The sequence below is a fragment of the Lotus japonicus genome, chromosome 3 (assembly GCF_012489685.1).
Source record: "Lotus japonicus ecotype B-129 chromosome 3, LjGifu_v1.2".
Taxonomy (NCBI): Eukaryota; Viridiplantae; Streptophyta; class Magnoliopsida; order Fabales; family Fabaceae; genus Lotus; species Lotus japonicus.
Window position 1 is genome coordinate 96,659,624 of NC_080043.1, and position 24,001 is coordinate 96,683,624.

The 24,001-nt window shown below is 37.3% G+C and overlaps 2 protein-coding genes across 2 annotated transcripts; both read right to left on the reverse strand.

The window, feature by feature from the left end:
• Positions 1-4,738: 4,738 nt before the first annotated feature.
• On the reverse strand, positions 4,739-11,881 carry LOC130747914 (protein DUF642 L-GALACTONO-1,4-LACTONE-RESPONSIVE GENE 2-like). Its single transcript, XM_057600973.1, has 3 exons — positions 11,457-11,881; positions 10,502-10,996; positions 4,739-5,624 (listed from the first exon to the last, which is right to left on the reverse strand). The coding sequence occupies exons 1-3, from the start codon at positions 11,542-11,544 to the stop codon at positions 5,104-5,106; spliced, it is 1,104 nt and encodes a 367-aa protein (XP_057456956.1). The 5' UTR covers positions 11,545-11,881; the 3' UTR covers positions 4,739-5,103.
• Positions 11,882-18,743: 6,862 nt separating this feature from the next.
• On the reverse strand, positions 18,744-23,758 carry LOC130747916 (protein OBERON 4). The gene is made up of 2 exons (XM_057600974.1): positions 20,269-23,758; positions 18,744-19,445 (listed from the first exon to the last, which is right to left on the reverse strand). The coding sequence occupies exons 1-2, from the start codon at positions 23,390-23,392 to the stop codon at positions 18,889-18,891; spliced, it is 3,681 nt and encodes a 1,226-aa protein (XP_057456957.1). The 5' UTR covers positions 23,393-23,758; the 3' UTR covers positions 18,744-18,888.
• Between the last annotated feature and the right edge of the window lie 243 nt (positions 23,759-24,001).

Here is a 24,001-nt window from a genome sequence, read left to right on the forward strand (position 1 = left end):
TCTGTGGTTGCTTCAAATGACACATGCTTGATACCCCTTAAACAAGGTCTCAGATTTGAGTCTTGTAAATTGGAGTAAACCCTACTGAGAGAGCTAGCCCCACCATGATGTGGAGGTTCTTGACTCAAACAGGATTGCCTCCCATGGAGGGTACCTGTATTACACCAAAGGTTACTAGAATAACAACACCTCTCAAGGAGCAGAAATACAGCCAAATTACATTAGTCATGTATGGAATTAGGGATCACAAATATAACAATAATAAATGCAGGCAAACACCGGCAGTAAAAGAACAGTTTTTGGAGATGGATGGATATAGTTTTATATATTATTATAGGTCGATTGCTTTAATTTACAAACCTTTTCCCTTTCCAAACCAATCCAAGTCAGGTACACTAATCACCAAACAAAAAGACAAAGAAAAGGATGAAAAGTCTGCTAATTAGACGGTAGGCGTTAGGAATCTACCTAATAGATTCATTTTATTCAGACGCCAAACATCAGATTAGTTGGTATGCAATGCAATTTGATGTGTTAGCTCTAGAAGCCAAACTTGGTCTAGTAAGCCAATATAATAAGAGGGACTTATATTTTTCACTACAGCTTAGCACAAAGGGATTAGGCAAAAGAAATACACAATTCCTATAGCACATGTTAGGGGGTTATATTCTTGCTTTTATAAGAGAAATCACTTTAAATTGATTTTTTTTAATTTTTACAATAATTAATTACTGTTTGTAAAAATAAAATCTTTTCACACCCAATCACATTATTGCAGCATGTGAATCTGCAATAACAAATTTAGAAGTCGGCAATTCCGTAATTTTATTTGTCAACGAATCTTAATTGTTCGATTAAAATCAAATAGCTTAAATTGTAAGATATTTCTACTGTCTGATTTTACTGAAAAATATGAGTTAACTGATCTTGATTATATAACTCAATTTGATGAAGTGTGAATGTATGAGATTGGCGAAGGCAAGCGAACCCCAATTCCTGCGGTTACTGAATTCCCTTTGCTACAGTCAGCAACTTTATTCTCTCCAAAAGAAAAAAGAAGCTTTATTCCAAATTTAGAGGCTGTTCTTATTTATTTGCAACAATGGGTTTAAGAAAAACGTGATAGGAATAGAATCATAGAAATAGGATAAGAACAAGAGTGCCACGTGGGCTGGGCTGGGATGGTTCCTGTGGGAGGGTGGGCTTGTACTGCAGTCTGCATACATCATCACGACCACACGGATTATACTCCTTTTTCGTTTTTGTACGCTTCCATGGAACTTTCCTTCTCTTTTCTTTTTGACCCAATTTGATTCTCTTCTTTGCCTTTCAGGCTGATCACAATATATTCCTTCTAGACGAGTGTGAGATAGGTCGATGGAACTAAATACATAAATAAACCAGCAAAATTTAATTTTACTACTTCTTATGCTTTTCTTTTACTATCCAAACACATATTTTTATTCATTCCAAATTTTATAAGCACAGACAGATTATATGACAACATCATGTCGTTAATGTTTTCAAAAGAGCTAAATATTAACAATTTTTATTTAAAGAAATATATGCATCTAAAAGAACTTTAGCTATCTACGTAAATTAAATAAAGCCGCAAATAATATTAAACATATATCCAATCATATATTGTCATATATGTTTATTTTTTATTTTAATCTATTTTATGATGGGTCAAAACTCAAAATAATAAATTCTGATTGAATATATATTGTGCAATATTAAACTCTTGAATAAAACAAGAATTTTAGCAGCATATTTTGAAAACACTAGAAGGTTTTTGTTTAAGAAGGTTAATATGCAATATGCATGCATATAAACATGTGCCAAAAATGATATGATTGAAAACAACAACAAAAATGCATGGTGGGGCCACAACGTGATCAAGTTGAATTGAAACAACATGTTCTATAAATCTAACAAAGTAAGACCAATTGATGAGTTAACTTACTTCAATTCAACAGCCTCTGTCCCCTGCAAATACCAGAACACGTTCTCAAGTTTCCGATTTCTGTTACTCACTCTTCCTTCCTTCCAACCATGACTCTCTCCGTGTTCACTTCCAAATCCCAACCTCGCCGTAAAACCAGCCTCCGAAAACGGTGTTTCCAGGTCGCCAAGCACCAGAAGACGCGTTTCTACATCTTGGGACGTTGCATAACCATGCTCCTCTGCTGGCACGACCATTCTATATCTGATTAATTGCAACCTTCGCTCTGTCTCTGAATCGCGTTCCAGCTATGTATCCGTAACAGATTGGCACACCCAAGAAGCAGAGGAATCATAAGGACGAGCATATGGTCATGGATGAGGAAGAAGATTCCTGCAAATGGGGTTGTGTGTTTTGAGGTTTGAATTCAAGAGTAATTGGAGCACTTGAATCTTTGGACCAGGTGGCAAAAAGGGTCACTTCAATTTTTGGCATTGCGGGAAGGAAATAATGAAGGTCTTGAAATTGGACATATATAGCTAGTTGAGAGTCAAAACTTGGGTACTTAATAATCCTCTACCATCATGTAATGTAATTACTACTGTAATTATCTGACATTGTTTTGAGTAGCAATTTAATTGAGCAGAAACAAGTTTTCTCTTAGGACTATCTTTCCATGAGTTATTTTGATTCATAAATTAGTCAATGTTACTTACAGCATGTGAATTTGCTTGATGTATCTTGTACACCACCATTCTTCATAAATGGATTGAGTTGAGTGCACAATTTCGGTTATTATGTAAATTGTGCATTCATAATGAGGATTAAGTGTACTAGTTGTTGACAAAGAACTTGTAACAGTTAAACTGTGTTTGCTATAGAAGATCAAATCTAGCTATCAGGGGTGGGTTGAATTGAATTCTTGCTATTTTATCTGACAATGCACACTTCATATGGCATACTATGCCTTTATCAACTGCTAATCTTTTGAAATCTGTCTTATATACGAACTAAAATTATCACCTATCTCTTGCATTGTGTTGGTAGAAACAAATGAACAATGAAAAAGTATGGGCGAATCCCAAGTTGAAAAATGAGCATTCATTATGGAGAATGTTTTGAATAATATGAGGTTGAGAATGGTATTCTTGCAGAGTTTTGATAATAACTAAAAAATTGCTCTTGGAAGGACTCTGATGTAAGTCAACATGGTGTTGAGAATTGTCGCCAGTGTACTTAGAGGGGAAATTTCTAATGAGTCTGTTACCCAACCTTGAGACCCTCCTCAGAGGGGTAATGGTCGGGGTAGTAGTCAAGATAGAGGGGATGCCGTGTCCAATGAACATTGGTTGGCTGCTAAGGTAGCTAAGATTGTGGTGCTTAGGGCAAGGTGAGGTGTTATAGGGATGGAAGTGTTTACAGCTGATATGCAGTGATTATAATAGGTTGTGCAACACCTTTTGCAGTTGTTGCTGCAACAAGAAGGGAATCAACATGAGGAAAAAGTGGGTAATGAGCGTCAGTAAGAAGTTAGACACAAAAAGCAACAAAAAGTGGGTACCATAAGAGAAATTGAAGTCACATTGATTGATTTGATGAAGCTTAAACCTCTTCCTTTCTCTCGGTCTAGTGCAAGTGAAGATCCAAAAAGATTCATTAATGCTTTTGAGAGGATATTGAAAGTATTAGGATGGTCACATATTAAAGCAGTAGAGTTGACATCATTCCAGTTGAAGGGGTGTAGCATATATATGACTAGTTTGATGCCTTAACACATGTGAGAGTTGTGGGATCACCTTGGTTAGCACTTAGCATGGGGTGAATAGTTGTTCATGGATCATTTCATAAACGGATTGTCAAAGATGGTTTGGCTAATGAGTTTAAGCGTGATCGGAGTAGAATTGTTCATGCATATTCTCTGCCATGTAATGTAACTACTACTGTAATTATCAGACCTTGTTTTGAATAGCAATTTAATTGAGCAGAAGCAAGTGTTCTCTTAGTGCTATATTTCCATCACAGTTACTTTGATTCATAAATTAGTCAATGTTACTTGCTGCATGTGCATTTGCTTGCTATACCTCACCCTTCATAAACGGATTGTCAAAGATGGTTTGGCTAATGAGTTTAAGCGTGATCGGAGTAGAATTGTTCATGCCTATTCTCTGCCATGTAATGTAACTACTACTGTAATTATCAGACCTTGTTTTGAATAGCAATTTAATTGAGCAGAAGCAAGTGTTCTCTTAGTGCTATATTTCCATCACAGTTACTTTGATTCATAAATTAGTCAATGTTACTTGCTGCATGTGCATTTGCTTGCTATACCTCACCCTTCATAAACGGATTGAGTTGAATCCACAGTTTCAGTTATTATGTAAATTGTGAACGCATAATAAAGGGTAAGTGTACTAGACTACTAGTTTTTTGTATTAGTTAACTACTGTTTGTTATAGAAGATCAATCCTTGCTCTCCGGGGTGGATTGAATTGGTTTCTTGCTATTTTATTTGACAATGCACGCATAATATGCCGCACATTCAGTCTTAAATCTGATTGTTTCTTCTGTCACGTGCTTGCTTTCAAGTATGCGTTTAGTACCCTTCCGTACTAGAACCTGTATGATGCAGGCAATGCCTTGGCTTAAGCCTTAAGTTTTATGCTTAAATTAAAAATGTTCACTGTACTAGCATTAAATGTTAATGTTATGCTATTGATGCCTCCTCACATGCAGATACTATTGCTGTTCCCATGTTAATGTTAGCTGTTCTGTTTATGTTACGAAAGCAAGAAGTCAAAAGAAATTTGCTATGTAATTGGTCACATGCAAGCATCCTCTTTGAGCAAGTCCAAACTCAAATATCATCTTATCGAAGTTTGTGATGAACATATATATAAATTGGTGGCCACATGTATACCAGAAGAAAATGAAAAGATAAATTCAGTCAGAACACTGAGTGCATGATGAGAAATCCTTCTACAGTTGATTCTAAAGTCAGAATCAATTTTGTGGAGAAACTTCTGTAAGTCTCATAATTGATTCTGAGGAGAGGAAACTGATCCAAACATATTTTTTAATAGAAGAGAAGAGTATTATACATCTTCATGCAAACTATATAGTGCAAATATCTCAATTGCTAGGTATCCCAGAACTAGTGTTTAGGCAACAGGGGACACTATAACTTGATCCAGAACAGGTCCACAAAGAGATCCATAGTCATGAACCCTTGTATGGTAGAAAGCACTGTAGAATGTGATTCTGGTTCTGCTTTCAATTGCTTTGAACCTGAAACTTGCAGTTTTGAACTTGCCCTTTCCTTCAGATTTGAAGGGAACTTTGAGGGTATCTCTTGCAGCAAATGCTTCAACCATCATTGATCCATGACAGCCATTTCTGGCGTCTCCAATTGTGAATCTCATGTTGTAGACTTTGTTGGGGACTGTTCTGAGGATTTGTGCAATGGCACTTTCCCTGCCTGCAACAAGCTCGATTGCTCCATTTCCAAATGGGACATTGAAATGCTTGGAGTCAATGAACTTCACTGCTTTGAGGGATTCAATGATCCAACCAGGGAGGGGAGACACAAGATCATTTTGCCTAGGAGGGAGAAGAACACCATTTGTGGAGTTGAAAATAGGGAATGGACCCTCCTCAAAGCCAGGATTTTTCACCAAATTAGCTGCAAGAAACCACATTATAGTCTTTAGCAGAAATATTCAAATAAGCAAACCACAACCTCCAAAATAAAAAATAATAAGAGATTAGTAAGCTTCATATATAATATAATAAGCTCCATTAGTAAGCTTCATACTTAATGCATGTTTCGAAATCTTTCTAAAATATATTCTGAAGCCAAAATCAATTTTGGAGATAAACTTATGTGAGTAGCTTCTCGGTGTCAAAGTGGATTTTGAGAAAAGAGAAGTCGATACAAACATGCGATTAAAAATGTCACTTATTGTCTTGGAAAGGATGAATTTAGGAAATCACTAGAAATGTGAATTGCATATCAAAAGGACCAATGAGAATAAAATGAATAAAATGAACGTGCAGAGGTTCTTCTTCAGAGTTTACCAGATTCATATGATCAACTCGTCATCAATATTACAAACAATAATATTGTTGACCGTCTATCCTTTAATGATGTTGCCGGAGCTATTCTTGAAGAAGAATCCAGGCGAAAAAATAAGGAAGATCGTCAGGAGAGCTCAAAACAAATGGAAGCTTTGACGGTGACGAGAGGCAGATCAACGGAGCGTGGCCCTAGTGGGAGTCAGAACCATGGTAGATCAACATCTCGAAGAAAGACAAATCTCAAATGCTACAATTGTGGCAAGAGAGGGCACTTGAAGAAAGATTGTTGGTCCAACAAGAAGAGTGGTGAAAAATCTTCTGAAGCAAGTACATCTCAAGGATGTGTTGCTAGTACCTCTGATGATGGAGAAGTCCTATACAGCGAAGCAGCAGTTAGTACCAAAGGCAAAAAATCGTCTCACTGATGTTTGGATAGTAGATTCAGGAGCAACATGGCACATGACCCCACGACGAGATTGGTTTTGCACTTATGAGCCTGTCTCAGAAGGAAACGTGTTCATGGGAAACGATCATGCCTTGGAAATTGTTGGAATTGGTACTGTCAAAATAAAAATGTATGATGGTACCATTCGCACACTTCAAGAGGTACGACATGTGAAAGGGTTAGCAAAGAATTTGTTGTCTGTTGGGCAACTAGATGACCTCGGATACAAGTACGATATTCAAGGTGGGATCTTGAAAGTGGTGAAAGGTTCGCTAGTAGTAATGAAAGCAAAGAAGGTCGCTGCAAATCTATACATGCTTTTGGGAGATACGTGGCAAATGGCAGACGCATCAGTTGCAGTTGGAAGCCAAGAAGAAACAACGATGATGTGGCACCGCAGATTAGGCCATATGTCGGAACGAGGCTTGAAAGTTCTTGCAGAACGTAATCTCATCCCTGGGCTCAAGTCAGTAAGTTTACCTTTCTGTGAGCATTGTGTGATAAGTAAGCAGCATAGACTAAAGTTTGCTAAGTCAACTGCTAGAAGCAAACACATACTGGACTTGATTCATTCTGATGTGTGGGAGTCACCGGAAGTGTCCATAGGAGGAGCCAAATATTTTGTATCATTCATTGATGATTACTCCAGGAGACTGTGGGTGTACCCGATCAAGAAGAAGTCAGGTGTGTATTCAGTATTCAAGGAGTTCAAAGCACAAGTAGAACTTGAAACTGGGAAAAGAATTAAGTGCTTGAGGACAGATAATGGAGGAGAATATACAGATGGTGATTTCCTGGCATTCTGCAAGCAGGAGGGTATTACGAGGCAATTTACAGTTGCTCATACACCCCAGCAGAATGGCGTAGCAGAGCGGATGAATAGAACTCTCCTGGAGAGGACAAGAGCCATGCTGATAACAGCAGGGCTAGCTAAGTCTTTATGGGCAGAAGCTGCCAAAACTGCCTGTTATGTGATAAATCGATCGCCATCAACTGCGATTGGTTTAAAGACACCGATGGAGATGTGGAAGGGAAAACCAGGTGATTATTCTTCTCTACGTGTGTTTGGATGTCCTGTGTACGTGATGTACAACTCCCAAGAAAGAACAAAGCTGGATCTAAAATCCAGAAGATGCACATTCTTGGGTTATGCTGACAATGTAAAGGGGTATCGTCTGTGGGATCCCACTGCCCGCAAGATTTTTGTCAGCAGAGATGTAATTTTTGTAGAAGATGAAGTTCAAAAGGAGCAGAAAAATGACGGCACTACGAAGGAGACTGCTACAGTGGAGATAGAGGAAAAGTCAGGAGAAGAGAATTCTGAAGCAGAGCCAGAGCACGAAGAACAAGAACCAAATGAGGTCAATGATGCAGAACCCAGACGAACAACACGTCAGATAAGAAAACCATCATGGCACTCAGAATATGTGATGGCAAGTCATGATGCATATTGTCTTCTATCAGAAGATGGAGAACCATCAACCTTTCAGGAGGCGTTAAATGGTTCAGATGCTTCTCTATGGATGGCAGCAATGCAGGAGGAGATTGAAGCCTTACATAGAAATAATACTTGGGAACTTGTTGAACTTCCTAAAGGTCGGAAAGCCATTGGCAACAAATGGGTGTTCAAAATTAAACGAGATGGCAACGATCAAGTGGAACGATATCGTGCAAGACTGGTGGTCAAAGGATATGCTCAGAAAGAAGGCATTGATTTCAATGAGATATTCTCTCCGGTGGTAAGACTTACTACTATCAGAATAGTCTTGGCAATGTGTGCCGCATTTGAACTACATCTTGAGCAGTTAGATGTGAAAACTGCCTTTCTTCATGGGGAGCTTGAAGAAGAAATATATATGCTCTAACCAGAAGGCTTTGAAGAAAAAGAAAGAGAAAACTTGGTTTGCAGGTTGACCAAATCTCTGTACGGTTTAAAGCAGGCGCCAAGGTGTTGGTACAAGAGATTTGATTCCTTCATCATGAGCCTTGGATACAACAGACTAAGTTCAGATCATTGTACATACTACAAAAGGTTTGATGATGGTGATTTCATCATTTTGTTGTTGTATGTGGATGACATGTTGGTGGTAGGCCCCAACAAAGATCGAGTCCAAGAATTGAAGGCACAGTTAGCTAGGGAGTTTGATATGAAGGACTTGGGACCCGCAAACAAGATTTTAGGGATGCAAATTCACCGGGACAGAAAAGACAGGAAGATTTGGCTTTCTCAAAAGAATTATCTTCAGAAAGTCTTGCGGCGCTTCAACATGCAAGACTGTAACCCAATCTCAACCCCACTTCCTGTTAATTACAAATTATCCTCAAGTATGATTCCTAGCAGTGAAGCAGAGAGGATGGAGATGTCTCGAGTACCGTATGCATCAGCGGTGGGAAGCCTTATGTATGCTATGATTTGCACTAGACCAGATATTGCTCAAGCAGTTGGTACGGTCAGTCGGTTTATGGCAGATCCAGGCAAAGAGCATTGGAATGCTGTGAAGAGGATCCTGAGATACATCAGAGGAACCTCAGGTGCTGCGTTATGTTTTGGGGGATCAGAATTCACTATCAGAGGCTATGTCGATTCAGACTTTACAGGCGATCTTGATAAGAGAAAATCTACTACTGGCTATGTGTTCACACTTGCAGGAGGAGCGGTAAGCTGGTTATCCAAATTACAGACTGTTGTAGCTTTGTCTACTACAGAAGCTGAATACATGGCCGCTACCCAAGCATGCAAGGAAGCAATTTAGACTCAAAGGTTATTGGAAGAACTCGGGCACAAGCAACAGAAGATTACTGTGTATTGTGACAGTCAGAGTGCCTTGCACATTGCAAGGAATCCAGCCTTTCATTCCAGGACAAAGCACATAGGAGTTCAGTACCATTTTGTCAGAGAGGTGGTAGAAGAAGGAAGTGTGGATATGCAGAAAATTCACACCAAAGACAACCTAGCAGATGTGATGACAAAGCCGATTAATTCTGATAAGTTTATATGGTGTAGGTCCTCCTATGGCCTATTAGAAACGTGAGCAGCATGAAACTGGCAAGGTAGAGAAAAGTTTGAAAATCCACAAATGTGGCTTTAAGTGGGAGATTGTCAACAAAGTTTTCGGTGGGTTTGAAAGTAAAGCCACATGTGTGGCAAAATTTTCAAACAGGTGCAACAAGCCTCCTTAAATCATGCACGCGGTGTTGAAAAATGGAAGGTGCAGCGTGTGCAGGAAACGGTGAGGATTGCTATAAATAGAGGCAATCCCACCACTCTCAAATCATCCCAAAATCTCCATTCATAGCAACAAAACTTGCTTAGCTAGAGAGAAAAAAAAAATAGAGAGATATATTGTATTTTCCTGCGAGGTTCTCCTAGTGTGTGTTCTCCTATTATAAGAGAGAGTTAATTTGTTTTCTTCTTGTATTAGAGAGAGGTGTTGTAACTTCTTCCACTTAGTGAAAATCTTTTCTACCGGTGCCCGTGATTTTTCCCTTATTTGTTGAGGGTTTTCCACGTAAATATTGTGTGTCAATTTCCTACTCTCTCATCTCTTATTTTAGTTCCGTAATATTTATCTCGCTACCCTGGTACCCAACAGTTTCCACTTTCCACACTCTATTAACCATACCTCTTTTCACTTGATTTTCACTTTTTTTGGCCTTTTTTATTTGAGTGAATCAGCAAATGTACTGACCTCATGAGTGGAACACAAGTGAGATAGCCTTTTCAGGTGTGAAAAAAGCATTAGCTATCTTCTCTCTTGTTGAGACAAAATTTCACATGATAAAGTTGTGTGTTCAAAGTTGAAACAGCAAGGTGATAAGTGAGCAGAATCTAATAAATATTTTAATTAGTGGATTCTTATTACTTTCAAGTGTTTTGAAACAACAGTAAGAACAGCAACAGTCAAGAACAGAAACAGCACCACCTAAGACCAAAGACTTTTCGCGCAAAGTGGGTCTCAAAACATAAAAGCAAGATTTTCCCCTAAAAGAACTAGTATTAGCATAGGACAAATAAGCATGTGGAATTGTTACATTACCTCTTGTAGCCATAGGACGGTAAAACTCTCTGATAGCAACTGCATCCAAGAGTGGACCACAAGTAGGGTCTTCTTGAACTCCAGGATTGTGGAAGGTCACTTTGATAACAGAAGAAGAGGCCTTGAATCCCCAAGCAATAACATCACCATTGAGGCTATAAAGTGTCTGCAAAGGAATATCTCCTGTCTGCCAAGGCACCGAGATCCTCAAAACTTCATCTTGAGCACAAGTCCTTGAGGCTCCTATTATCAGAGCATACCACTGACCAGGTTTGACCTTGATGGTTTGGGAGATTGAGGCTTCATTTCCAAGCCTCACAGCATATGTTCCATGAGAAACTGGGAAGTACATGCCCCCAGGCTGGGGTCCCCCAGTGATGTACTCAACCAGTCCATTGATCTCCCATTTAGGCAGGGCATATTTCCCAATGAGTCTTGTTTTCTTGACGTTTCTAGGGTCTGGCTTCTCCTCAAAATTGCCATTTTGGAGGTAAACTGTCATAATAAACAAGAAAAAGAAGCATAAACAACACAATGGATCAGAATATAAGGTTAGCCACAAATAATGTAGAAGAAACCACTTCAACAAGGATATCAGGTTATAACGATCACTCCATAACTACACCAGGTTGAGTTTAAGTTCGTATTTGAATACTAGTTGAATACAACATGAACCATGTTTCATCCATTTCCACGAAAGAGTAATGTTCACTTTTTTTTTCTTGAACTATGTGTTAACAACCGTTTGCACTGGTGAGATGTTCAAACATAGGCATAGCCTAATACTTTAGACATTATACACCTTTGAAACTGGAATGAGAGTGTATGGTGAAGAACACATCAGATCCTAAATGTCATGTTAATATTGGGTCTATCTTTAACTCATCTAAACTGCAAAAGCACCACACATTGATTTATCTATATGAATGGTTATGTTATGAGAGGAGAGGATTACCTTCAGCAACCCTGGGTTGAGCAAAAGCAAAACCTGCAGCAGCAAACAGCAAAGCAAGAAGAAGTGTAGACATGAATGTTACAGCCATTTTCACAAAGAAAAGAAAGAGGGTGAATGGTTTTAGTTTGCAAGTACAATGAAGGGAGGTTCACTCCATTTTATAGTGGAAAAAGTGCAACATGAAAGAAGAGGAACACTTGATTTGTGTTCAAGTTTTGACTTTAATGATCAAACCGAACTTTTCTCCGCATTTCATGGCTTCATGTATGCCACTTGCATTTGAGGGAATCTAGGCCTCCAAACTTGGTTTTTCCTATGATAATCACAAATTGTACTGAGATATGTACGGGGTTTACTCTGTTATAAACAGTTACGGTATAATATGAACAAAATCAACTTATAAAGTACCCCCAACATCTACATTTCTAAAAGGTAACATGGAATCAACTTGCAATATCTTTTTTTTTGGTACATATCAACTTGCTACATCTAATACTTAATATATTAGATTGATTCTACTACTATATTAGTTTATTGCTGTTAAATTTCAATTTGTTGTTTTCAAATTTTCTCCTACAAGCTATTGTAAATGCTCACTCTAGTGATGCACTCTGTAATTTAGTATTACTTTAATCCTGAATATAAGATGAGTTTGTATTCAGTTACCAAGATTTTGAAAATGAATCAAATTGACTTTTACTACAACGGTTTTTCTTGATAATACTACTCCTTAAGCTCTTTTAAGAGGTGGGAAGTTTCCAGATTCAAACTTGTGTTTGTGTGAAAGCATTAATTTATGTGGTATGGCCGAGAAATTTTATAGTTAACATGCAATAAAAAATGAATACATCTTTCAATTCATCAAAGAGTTAATGTTTTTTACAAATAGAAAAACTAGTCGATTTTGTCAGTTTGATCAGATTCATGAACCAAACAGGATGCTGAAAAAGAAAAAGTTGGTTGCAATTTTCAAAGTCTTTGATATATTTATTATGTGTTAGGTTGTAACTCTCTTAGAGTATTTCCAATGCAAGGTTCTTAGTTCTTATTTTAGAGTTATGAATTAAGAACTAAGAATTTTACCATTGGAGGTGCTGACATGGACTCCTTAGTTCTTAAAAATAAGAACTCAGTTCTTATATCAGGAGTTTTACTTTTTGAGTTTTTAGCTTAAAATATTAATTATTTCTCTCTCATCCAAATTACTTTATTAGTTTAAGAGTTTTACTTTATGAAAATAAAAAGTATAAATAATGTAGTTGGTGAGACTAAATGAATAGTAGTAAGAACTAAGAACTCATGGTTGGAGCAAAATTGCTTGAGAGTTGCTTAAACACATGTGGCAATACGGACCCACATGAATAGTGCTAAGAACTAAGAAATAAGAACTAGCATTGGATCGGAGATGCTCTTACCTCTATTTTATTTTTTTTAAACCACATGTATCCTTCATTAATTTTGTTCAAGTTGGGTAGGATATAGACGACAAAATTCTCTCTATAAATATTTAATATAATTGTATTCACAAATTTAAGTTAGAACAATCTCATGTGTAGTTCATCTATGCTCAAATTTGAAACTATATATAATATTATATATCAGTTAGGAACTGATGAAGGTAGTTTCGTGTCCCCTGTAGTTTCAAATCTCATGTTGTTGTCTAGGTGGTCACATGACTCTTGTTTGGACCACCTTCCTTATTAATTGTATTTACCAAAGATATACTTAAGATTTATGACTAGTTTCTACTTCTTCACAGTTCACACTTCACACCTCCTAGTGTTAATGTTTTCCACCAATTGCCTTTTTTCTCTTTTCTCATATCATTTATGAGGTAAATTCCTTGAAATAACATAAACTTAATTTTGCGTAAAATCCTATTGGTTCATTGAATTGTGGGTTAATAACTCACATGAATTATTTAGACAATCTCATTTATTAATAGTTTAAGGTTTTGAGATAGTGAATGTATGATTGTGAAATTTAATGGGCTATGTATTTCTCCAATAAACTAAGATTTATTGACGACGTGAACTTATAGGTTATTCAACTGCAGTAAATCCAAATTTTAAAATAATTCACATGTTTTTACCACATAGTTGCTATGTTTCTAACAGTTTGTTTCTATTGGAGCTAGCAATATGTCTGTTTGGGTATGAATTCTTTGGAGTTTAATTACTAGAAATTACATTAAATAAGTTTTAATATTATTTGCATTAACTATTGAACTCTTCTATAGTTAATGAGATTAATTTCTAATTACTAGAAACTACATTAAATAAGTTTTAATATTATTTGCATCAACTGTTGAACTCTTCTATAGTTAATGAGATTAATTTCTATGTACTGACAGTGTAATTTTTTTTACACAATCATTCAATATTACACACTAATTGGTTATTACTACTTATTACATTTGAATTTAGCTTTTATGGACTTAATTTTTTTTTTTGTCCTTTTGTGAAAATGCAATCCAGTAACTAATAAACAATCAACTAATTGTTCTGCACCCCTGCAACAAATTTGACTGTTGCTGCCTATATTCAGCTGGCAAGTGGCAACTTTAATTTGTATCCTTAGTTTTGGTGAGTAATAAACCTCAAGCATCGATGGTATGAAACTTGTGAAAATTGGATGCAGCAAATTTTCAGTAGATGGAGAGTTCGGTAGGGGATTAAAAATGAAGAAAAAAGTGCATGTGCTTATGGACCCAAAAAATTTAATATGGTTGGAGCCTAATTGGATATCTTTCAAAAAGTATAAAAACATAAAATAACACATCCTATACATTTTTATTCAGAAAAAAACGTATCAAAATGTGTTATATTTTTCTATTTTCTTACTTTCTTACAAGTATCTAAACAGATAAAAGAAGCACACTATCATGCAGCTTATACTTCTCCCTGCTCTAAATCTTCCATGTAAAAAGGATCTAAGGAGCCTCCTCAATCATGCCATGCATGTTCAAACTAAAATATATACATAATTTAAGATCCAGCATTTGGGAAGCCTCAATTTAGTTATTATCATTGTTTAATTAATTCCTACCATTTGAGTGGACCCAAATGCATGGCACGTTATGATCCTTCCATGAAAGCGACATGGCATGTTCTTTCTTCTCTCAGTTTATATATGGGAAAACCGCTTAGGAACATTGAAACCATCCAAGAAAAACAGAATTAGGGGAGGAAACAAGATAGGAGTATAAAAAGATGCTATGATATCTCATTTTTTTCATTTATTTCTGAAAGTAATCAACCCAATAGAGCAATTTTGTAAAGGATTTTTCATCTATTCCTAGGGTAGCACACTAGCATCTAAAACTGGTTTGTATTTTCTTTGATAGATTTGAGCATATCATAAGCTCAATAAGAATCTCACTTTAAGTCATTAATTTGATTGTGTTTCTATATTGTTCCAAAATGAGAATTCCCTTAATTAAATCTAATTACTTTGTCTGTTCTTCTTCTGAAACACGTTTGCTTTCAGATATGTATTCATGATCTTTTAAGCCTAGCTTTAGATGCAGGTAATGTCTCGTGTATATGTTAAGCCTCAAGTTATCAGAAGCATGCTTAAAATAAATATATTCACAGTACGAAGCAGCTAACATTAAATGTTAATATTGTTTGCTATACATATTGATGCCTCATCACATGAATTATGTATATATATACCTTCTTCTTTTTTTAAACTAAGGGTTTCATGGCGATACTTAAGATTAATCCCTTAGAAAAAAATTGCGTCAAATAGTACCTTATTGCATCTAGTGTTTTACTATTATATTAGCTCAAGCTTCAAAATTCCTTTCGACTTAGTTAATTATCTCATACTTTTGATTCATGATGGGTTTTAGATTATCGAATGTTATTTGTTTTTATATGGTCGATTGTATGGCCTAAATCGACTGCTTGTGAATTTGTTTTACCTTTTCATACTAATCAAATGAGGTGTTCTATCACCACCTAGTTTTATCCAAATTTTTTTAATATCAATTCTTTTCTTTTAAGTTCAATTTTAAATTTCATCTTTATTTTTTATTATTTTTAAATTTTTTTGAAATGATAAAAATGACAAGAAATTGAAAATGATTAAGAAAATGTAAAAAAGAGATGTAATTTAGCATTTTTTTTTATAGTAGACACGTAACCTCACCCTTACTGGAAGAGTTTCATATACCAATAAAGACCTCTAGTCCTTTGAATGTTTCTCACTGTATCTAAAGTGCAAGGTGCACTCCCATGTTCCTTTTGTTTTATTATCTCTCTCCTTTCCCATGTATTCTCTCTTTTGTTTGTGTAAGACTACCCACAATGGTTTCAACATTCAACACCTTTAACACTCCACTTTTTCTCTTCCCAACACTCCACATCACCTTCTCTCTCCAGTTCAACACTTCATTCAACTTTTACTCACTCCAATGGTTTTTCATTCAACACCCTACCCTACCACTTTTATTTCATATTTTAATTTAATTTTATATTTTTCTTTTTATGATTTCATAAAATTAAAATTTTCGATAAAAATTAAATTAAATAAAATATTTCCGATTTAATTTAATTTAATGTTTTTTTATTTATTTAAATTAAATTAAATTAACGTAATATTTTTTTAACGTAAATTAAATTAAAACACTTAATAATTTAATAGAAAGAGGATAGTAGAAAGATAATAAGATGATGAAAAACTTGGTTTTTTTTTTTTTCCAAATCAAACGAACCAAGTCTCTATTTATAGAGAAAAAAAATCATGAATTTTGATAAAAAAATTATATTTTTTAAATTTTTTTTTGAATGAAATAATTGAGTTGGAAAGATTAGGATAAACGAAAATCGCCCGGACCAATCAAACGGAGCCACGTGTTGATCTGCAGCCCCTCTCTCTCCGCTGGGTCCCACACGCAGGTTTCAACTATGTTGAAAATTTTCAACACCTCTCTCCTTCTTCCAACTTTCAACACCCACTTTCAACCAGTGTTTTAAAACTCGGCTCGGACCGGCCGGTCCGACCGGTTCAACCGGGACTCGGTGGTGCGGCCGGTTCAAGCGAGTAGTTGGACCGGACATGCACAGAATCGGATCAAACCGGTGTGACTCGGCCGGTTTGGTCATAAAACCGGTGACTCAGCCGGTTCTCGGTTGGACCGGCGAGCCACCCTCAATAATTTGTTTCCTTACGTTTTTTTAAAAAAGAATGTGTTCCAAGTAAGGCTTGAACACAGGACCTGAATGTTATACAAGGAATGTCTTACCACTAGGCTGCTAGTGAAGTTTGCTAACCTTACTGGATGAGAAATATTTATAGAATAACCAAATATAATACGTAAACAATAAAATGAAATATATTATTAAAATATTTACAAATGAATACAGGAAACAATTAATGAAATTTAAGTTTAGTATTGCTTAAAACACTCCGTGCTTATGTTTTTAAATTTGAAATACCAAGTTATTTTTTTTTTGGTACAAAAATACCAAGTTATCAATCAATCTGACCTATTATTTCCATTTTTTATTTTATTTTAATATTAACCGAGTCAAGCAATCCGCCCAATGACTCACTGGTTCGACCAGTGACTCGTTGACTCAATGCCTCGACCGAGTCGATGACCGAGCCGAGTTTTAAAACATTGCTTTCAACACCATTAAAACCCCATTTCAACTTTCAACTACCCACTTTCAACACCATTGTGGGTAGTCTAAGGGTTGGCACCCCTTTGTGCCTTGTGTTTTATATAATTCATTGCTTACCCAAAAAAAAACGTTGAAAGCTAAAAAAAAGCTAATTATGTACTTCATTATCTCAAGTTTTTCCACCAAGGTACCATTTGGCACTAAGATTAGTCTCTTTCGAGGCGTAAAGATAACTGAAATGGATTTTGCCTCTTTTAATAAATCATTTTTTCATGCACGGCCAATAACTGGATTCTTAACAATATGCTTAATGTTCGTTATCACTAATATTCATTTATATTATGAAAGCAATTAGCTGGATAGGATAAGTGGCACAAAGATAATTCAAACACACAAAGGTATATTTAGATATCAAATTAATGATTGACAAAAAAAAAATATAAATTAATTTAACGTAAAAGCACATTCATTTTAATCCAGAAGAAGAGTTTCATCTACTTTTTAATTTGAAATATGAATTTCATCTACTTTTTACTTTAAAATATATGCTAACATCCGCTAGCACTTGCGTCAACTGTTACCCAAAGTCCAACCATACCCGAAGTAGCTAGTTTGTGTTTGTGTACTGCGGGCAGGACCAGCCCAGCACCAAATGACTAAAACAAATTTTAAAGTTAGACTTTTTATCTAAAAAGATTGGCAAAAAAATGTTTCTTTTATAAAATTGGGGCGTTTTTACTTATTTTAATTTTGGGCTTTTTTTACTTAGCTAAAAAAATTATGAGTCTTTTTTACTTAGTAATTTTTTTATTTTTTTTTGGAACTTAGCCCAAGACCCAAGCATGTACTAATTTGGCTTCTTGCCTCATTTATGGAATCATGATCTATTGTCCAACAAAATATATGGAAGATTCGCCGGCTCAGTTTTCCAAAAACTCAATCTAATATTTTGGGAGGGCATCAAAAGCAGACAGAAAATTATAAAGTGTGTGTTTGGTGCTGATTAATGTGAAAACACTTATATCTTAGTCCATAAAAAGTTCATTAAATTTTCACTGCTAACGTCGGTGAGCGCTCACAGTAACAAGTACCCAAACATACCCCAATCATATATACCTATTAATTTATTTGTCTATTTTCTTCCTCTCATAGTAGCCATAGAAATCAAGAGGTACTCTATCTATTTACATTGGCAAAGTCAAGATTTCCCTCATTTCTCTAACGGTAGTTCAAAATATGTTTTCAAACAAAATAGTCTATTAATCCACATGCTTACGTGCTTGTATAAATATGGGTCATTTATCCACCGACAAAAAACAGTGGAAAAATCTTGTGAAACAGTTCTCTAGGATAGAAAATAGTGGCCGGAAGATTTTTGAATTATGATTGAAATGAACATTTTTAAAAGATTAACTAAATACTGAACGTTTTCGGTGGAAAAATCTTGTGAAACTATCAGAATTCATCACTCAAAGACCAAACCAACAGAAAGCGAAGATAAAGAAAGGCTCAGATAAACTTGGATGGAGATTTTTGTGTGTTTAAATAATGATCTGCATTAAATTGCATTCACAACTGATATTGTTTTCATAAGACTAGTAACTGTTGTGATGAACTCTAAAGATATTGGTTAGCAGAGTTTGAAAGCAAAATGTATCAACTAACAGCAGATAAATGCATCTAACTATCAAGAACTAAAGTGTCACTAGAGCTCACAACAATATTAGAACCTACAAATTTCAGGAAAGGACAACATATTACATTTACCTGAAAGAACTACTCTAGATAAATGGATATGATCACATGGCAAGGCTCATTTTAGTAGCTTCCATTTTGGATAACAGATCTTTAATGTCTGATTCCATCCTATTTTTCATGTGCAAATACTCCAAGTGTGCCCTCTCTAATGCTTGGAGCTCTTCAACTTTCTGTTTACGCATTTCATCAGTCTCGACCAACCGCAACTTGGCAAGTCGGTTGTTGTACTCTTCTTCAATTTTCTCACTCTTTGCAAGGGAAATGCGTTTTAACCCTTCAGCTTCTCTTCTAGCATCATCAGAGCGAGACTGAAACATTTTAGCCTCTGCCTGTTTGATTTTCACTATGCTCTCCAATTCATCAAACTGGAAGTCCTTTTGGACGATACTCATCTGGAACTCTTGCGCCAGAGACCTTTTATCATTCTGATCAAAGCTAGGAAGGATGTTTGCAGGCCTTTCTAAAAGAGGTGGCTTTTCTGCGTAAATAGATTTCCGCCACGAAACTTCCTGGCTCGGCCCAGCTATCCCATTGTTCTCTGTAACATGCTCCTTCCCAGAAAAGCTTGTTGTCATGGCTAATTTAGAAGAATCAGAATCTGCAATTAACCAAAATGCATGTAAATAAGCATCCATACAATTTAGCTTTCACAAACACTAGTGATGTCATGCCAATATATCCAAAGACAATAAATGCCAAACTGAATCAACCACATGTGGATCTCAGCAGGATCCAGCATATCCTAATTTTTTTTCATATATCAGAAGTATTGAGGAAACACCACCGCTAATTTCCCCTCTTTCAACCCTTTCATGGCTTTCAAAAAACAAACCCCTTAGAAGATAAACAGGGAAAAGTAAACAATAAGAATGTGACATTTCTCCAGGATATTATCTTCAACACTAATACACGACTAATAAATAGAACATTCAAATGGTTTCCATAAACTCTAAAAAATACCAGGTCTTACAGAATGATTTACAACAGCAAAACAAATTGGTCATACTTAGATTTTTGCTATAGCATAAACAAACTTAATAAGTTCTGTTTCTCTTGTATTAAGAAGTTATTCATATATGCCATTCAGACAGCAAGAATAACTCCCAGTAATAATAATAACTCCATCCAACATTATGAAGAAAAAAAACACGAGTGTAATTTGCATGTCTTATCTAAATGTGAAAAAACAGGACTGACATGAAACAAATACTCCAGGTCTCTGACTCTAAAAGTATCTTGACAATTAAAGCCCAAAGCCATGTCAATGTATTTAATTCATTTACATGAACTTAGCAGAAAACAATTCACTCAGCAAATTCCAGTTAATTTACGGTCTACATAAACGAATACTTGATGCAAGCATTTTACTAACTGTAAAAGAAGGCTAGAAGCCCAAACCATTAATGGCATTTGTTACTTACCAGAAAGGAAAGACATGATGTGCCTCAAAACCTCAGGAAGGCTAGACTTAATCACCAGCCTTGTCAGCATTTGATCTGCAATCTCATGCAATTGTCTCCCTCTAATGTCCTTGCTGGCAGCAAAAATTCTCTTCACATATTCAAGCTCCTTGCAAAGAGTTTCAGCAGACCAATCTTTTGCGAAATTTTGAAACACCTCCTTGACAAAGCCAAACATCTCAGAAGGATGATCACAAGCAATACAATGAAACTGCATCTCAGTCATCCCTTTTGTTCCAGTAGTACTATGCCCATTTCTAATATACGATTCTCGTAATCCACAATCAGTATGGCACCAATGAAGGCAAACATCACACCCGACCCAACTACATGTATTTGATGCGTTGTCAAATTTAGAGCACACAAGACACATGCATTCCCTGCAAAACCCATTCTTCTGCACACAAACCTTACAATCACATTCATCCACAGGCAACTGACTTCGACATGAAAGATTTCTACATCTCAGGTTTACAAAAACTTGAGCTAAATCAGAAGAAGAAATGCTGTCATCTAGTTGAAGAAATTGGGTTAACCCTGTTTTTAAAGCAACCAAAATTTCAAGTTGCACTCGGTGGCACTTGAGTAGGTCATCCAAAGTTATATCAGACCTGTTCTGCAAGACTTTCTGAAAAGCAAGTATTTGCCCACGTTTATCTGTATTGAGCATGATTTCACGAATACCCTCTTTCAGACCTGCTATGGACTGTCCGTTCATCTCATGAAACTTTCTAGACAAAGCATGTACAGGTTCAGAAACTATTTTTGCAATGATTGTCTCAACAAAATCACTTCCACCTATCAAAAGTTGTTCTTTTTGCTTAAGGCTGGTAGTTCGATACAGACTACCACTACCCCTGTCCCTAACCTCCCTCTTTTTCTCATAACTATAATTTGATCCGATGTCATGAGACCCAACACTCTGTGAAGGAGATCTAACATCATCATGGCGCCTTGACTGTCCTGTAAGCTGCTTATGAAAACTCAATTGCCTATCAATTCCACCACTCATTTTTGTGCTTCCTTCTAAAACCATTAAATGTTGACCTTTCACAACTTGACCCTCTAAAACGCTCCATGATGCTTGAGGCTGGTAAAAAGAGCCATTCCCATTCACTGAAGCTCTCTGGCCAAGAGGAACTTCTTTCTGTTTGGTATCACTCTGAGCCTGGGCTTGCCAAAATCCTTGAGAAAATAAGGGGCGACTGCCAACAGATTGTTCGTAGTCCACTGAATTATTTTTCGTTAGGGAACAGCTTGGATTGTGATAGAGTGATTGGGAACCTGAAAATGACATTGATGCAGTAAAACCATCTGAGTTAGTGCAAAATGTATTACTCAAAGACTGCACGCTCCGTGCTTGACTGGGGGATCCAGGGCCTTGTGTTGTTGTCTCAGGAGCACCTATAGGTAGCAGAACATTTGGCAAGCTAAGAGTGAGATCAAGCTGCCCCATTGCAAGACTGTCATCCTTCTGCTTGTTGAGAACTGACAGGTCTGGTTTCTCTTTTCTTACAGGAGACCTAGAAAACAACTCGAATCCTCTTGTGCTTGGCCCTTCCATGACATCAACAGAACACGTTGCGATATCTCTTGATCCTCTATCAATCCACAAGCCATCTTCTAAAGAATGAGCATCAACAGCAGGTGCAGCGGAGACGCTTTTGCCTTTATCCTTTGCATTGCTGTTGGTCACACTCTCCATCACCACTCCTCTGTTCACTTCCTTGGGAACTTCATTTTCTTTTGTGACTTCATCATTTAACTCAGGTTTGTCAACACCAGTGCTGGTTGCTAGATCTGCACCCTTGTCCTGCTTGTGCTCCTCTTCATTAACCAATATCTTCTCCGTCTCTGAACCCTTCCCTGCATCCTCCTTGCACTGAGCAACATCGGCATTCGAACACACGTCTTTCTTCTCAGCCTCATTACCATCGTTGTCAAGTTCAGTCCCAGTCACAAGCATTTCCTTGGATGGATCATTCTGAATATCTGGCTGCTTATCAGCTCCTTTTTCTGCATTTTTCACCTCAGAATCAATGCCCTCATTAGGTTTTACCTCTTCCTCACTAGGTAGCTCCTGTCTTTCATCCATACCAGTGTTTCTGTCATTAGGGTGGCATTCATTCTCCTGAACTTGCTTCTCATCAGTTTCCATTGGTACAGAATCCTGGACTTCACTTCCAGTGGCATCTTCCGGAGCCGATTCGGGTTGAACAGGTTCAGTTTGGGGTGGTACAGGTTCAGGTTCAAGCTCCCCCTCTTCCATTTCACTACTGCTGTTTCCACTCTGAACCTGCACCTCCTCCTCAGTCTTCTTCACCTCCTCCTCAGTCTTCTTCACCTCAACACTCTTGGACTGCTCGCTCTCCGAATCCTTAGACCAACTGGGTGACTTTGACTTTGACTTTGCAGCACCACCATCTCTCAACCCTCCTCCTCCTCCTCCTCTGGGAGAAGAAGAATACCTCTTCTTAGATTGCTCACTCTCAGAATCCCTCGACCACGTTGGAGACTTCACAGCATCCCTCAAACCCTTGGGCGACCGCACCGCTCTCTCCTCCGCCACTCCAACCCTCCCACTCCCTCTCGCACCGCTCTCATCAAAATCCTTCAACCCCCTCCGCCACGACGACACGCTACCCTCCCTTCTCGGCCGGTCCCTCTCCGACCGAAACCCCTTGGGAAACTCCCTCCGACCACAGAAACTCTCCGAACGGTGAATCAAACTCCTATCCCCTCCTCCTCCTCCACTTCCACTTCCACCTCCACCACCGCTCCCATAACCACCATCCCTATACCGATCGAACCCCTTCCTCCGATCAAAACCATCAAAATCATGCTCCGATCTCTTCCGAACCATCCTCGACCCCTCCCGATCCTCCTCCACCGCCCGATCCCTATCATATCGCGACGAAGACGACGAGGAGGAAGACAACAAACCCTTCCGCACACCATCAGACTTGTAGTAAAAGCTCCTCTGCGAGGAAGAAGAAGAGATGGTCCGATTCAGATTCGAATCCTTGCATGCATTCTTCTCACCACCGTACGAATCCAAATCATCGCTTGACCTCAATCTCTTCATATCCAGAAATCAAAACAAAAAAAAAACCAGAGAAACACAGAGCAAGCAAGATGCGGTTTACGTATCTGAACCAGGTGAATCCGAATAGCACCAAGCAATTCCACCAGAAATCATGGAGCGGTTACAGAAATGGCGGCTAGGGTTTTCACGGAACCCTAGTTTCACGATAGGCAAACAGAAGAAGGTTCTGCTTCCGCGTTTAAAGCAAGAGAAGAAGCTGGAAATGATTATCAATCAGAATCAGAAATAAATAGAGACGGTGGTCGGAGATGTTTTCCGGCGAGTTTGACGGCGGCGATAGGAATAAGGAGAAAATGAGAAGAAAAAGAGAAGGGGAGTTATGAAATTGAGATTTTGTGTCAGTCAACGCAGTTTTAAGGACCAGTGTGTGTGTGAAAGAGAAGGAGTTGGACTTTGATACGCAAACTGCGCGCGTGTTTCTCACGTGCGAGATGCAAGGGTGCGCATTGCGCGTAGCTGGCGCAGGTTAGTGGGATTTAAAAATAATAACACGCTTGACTTGTTTGGAGTACTTTGTACTCTGGTTGGGCCAATGGAGGTGGGTTTGTATTGCATGCAGTGGAATCGTAAATTGTGTGTGGTTTACTA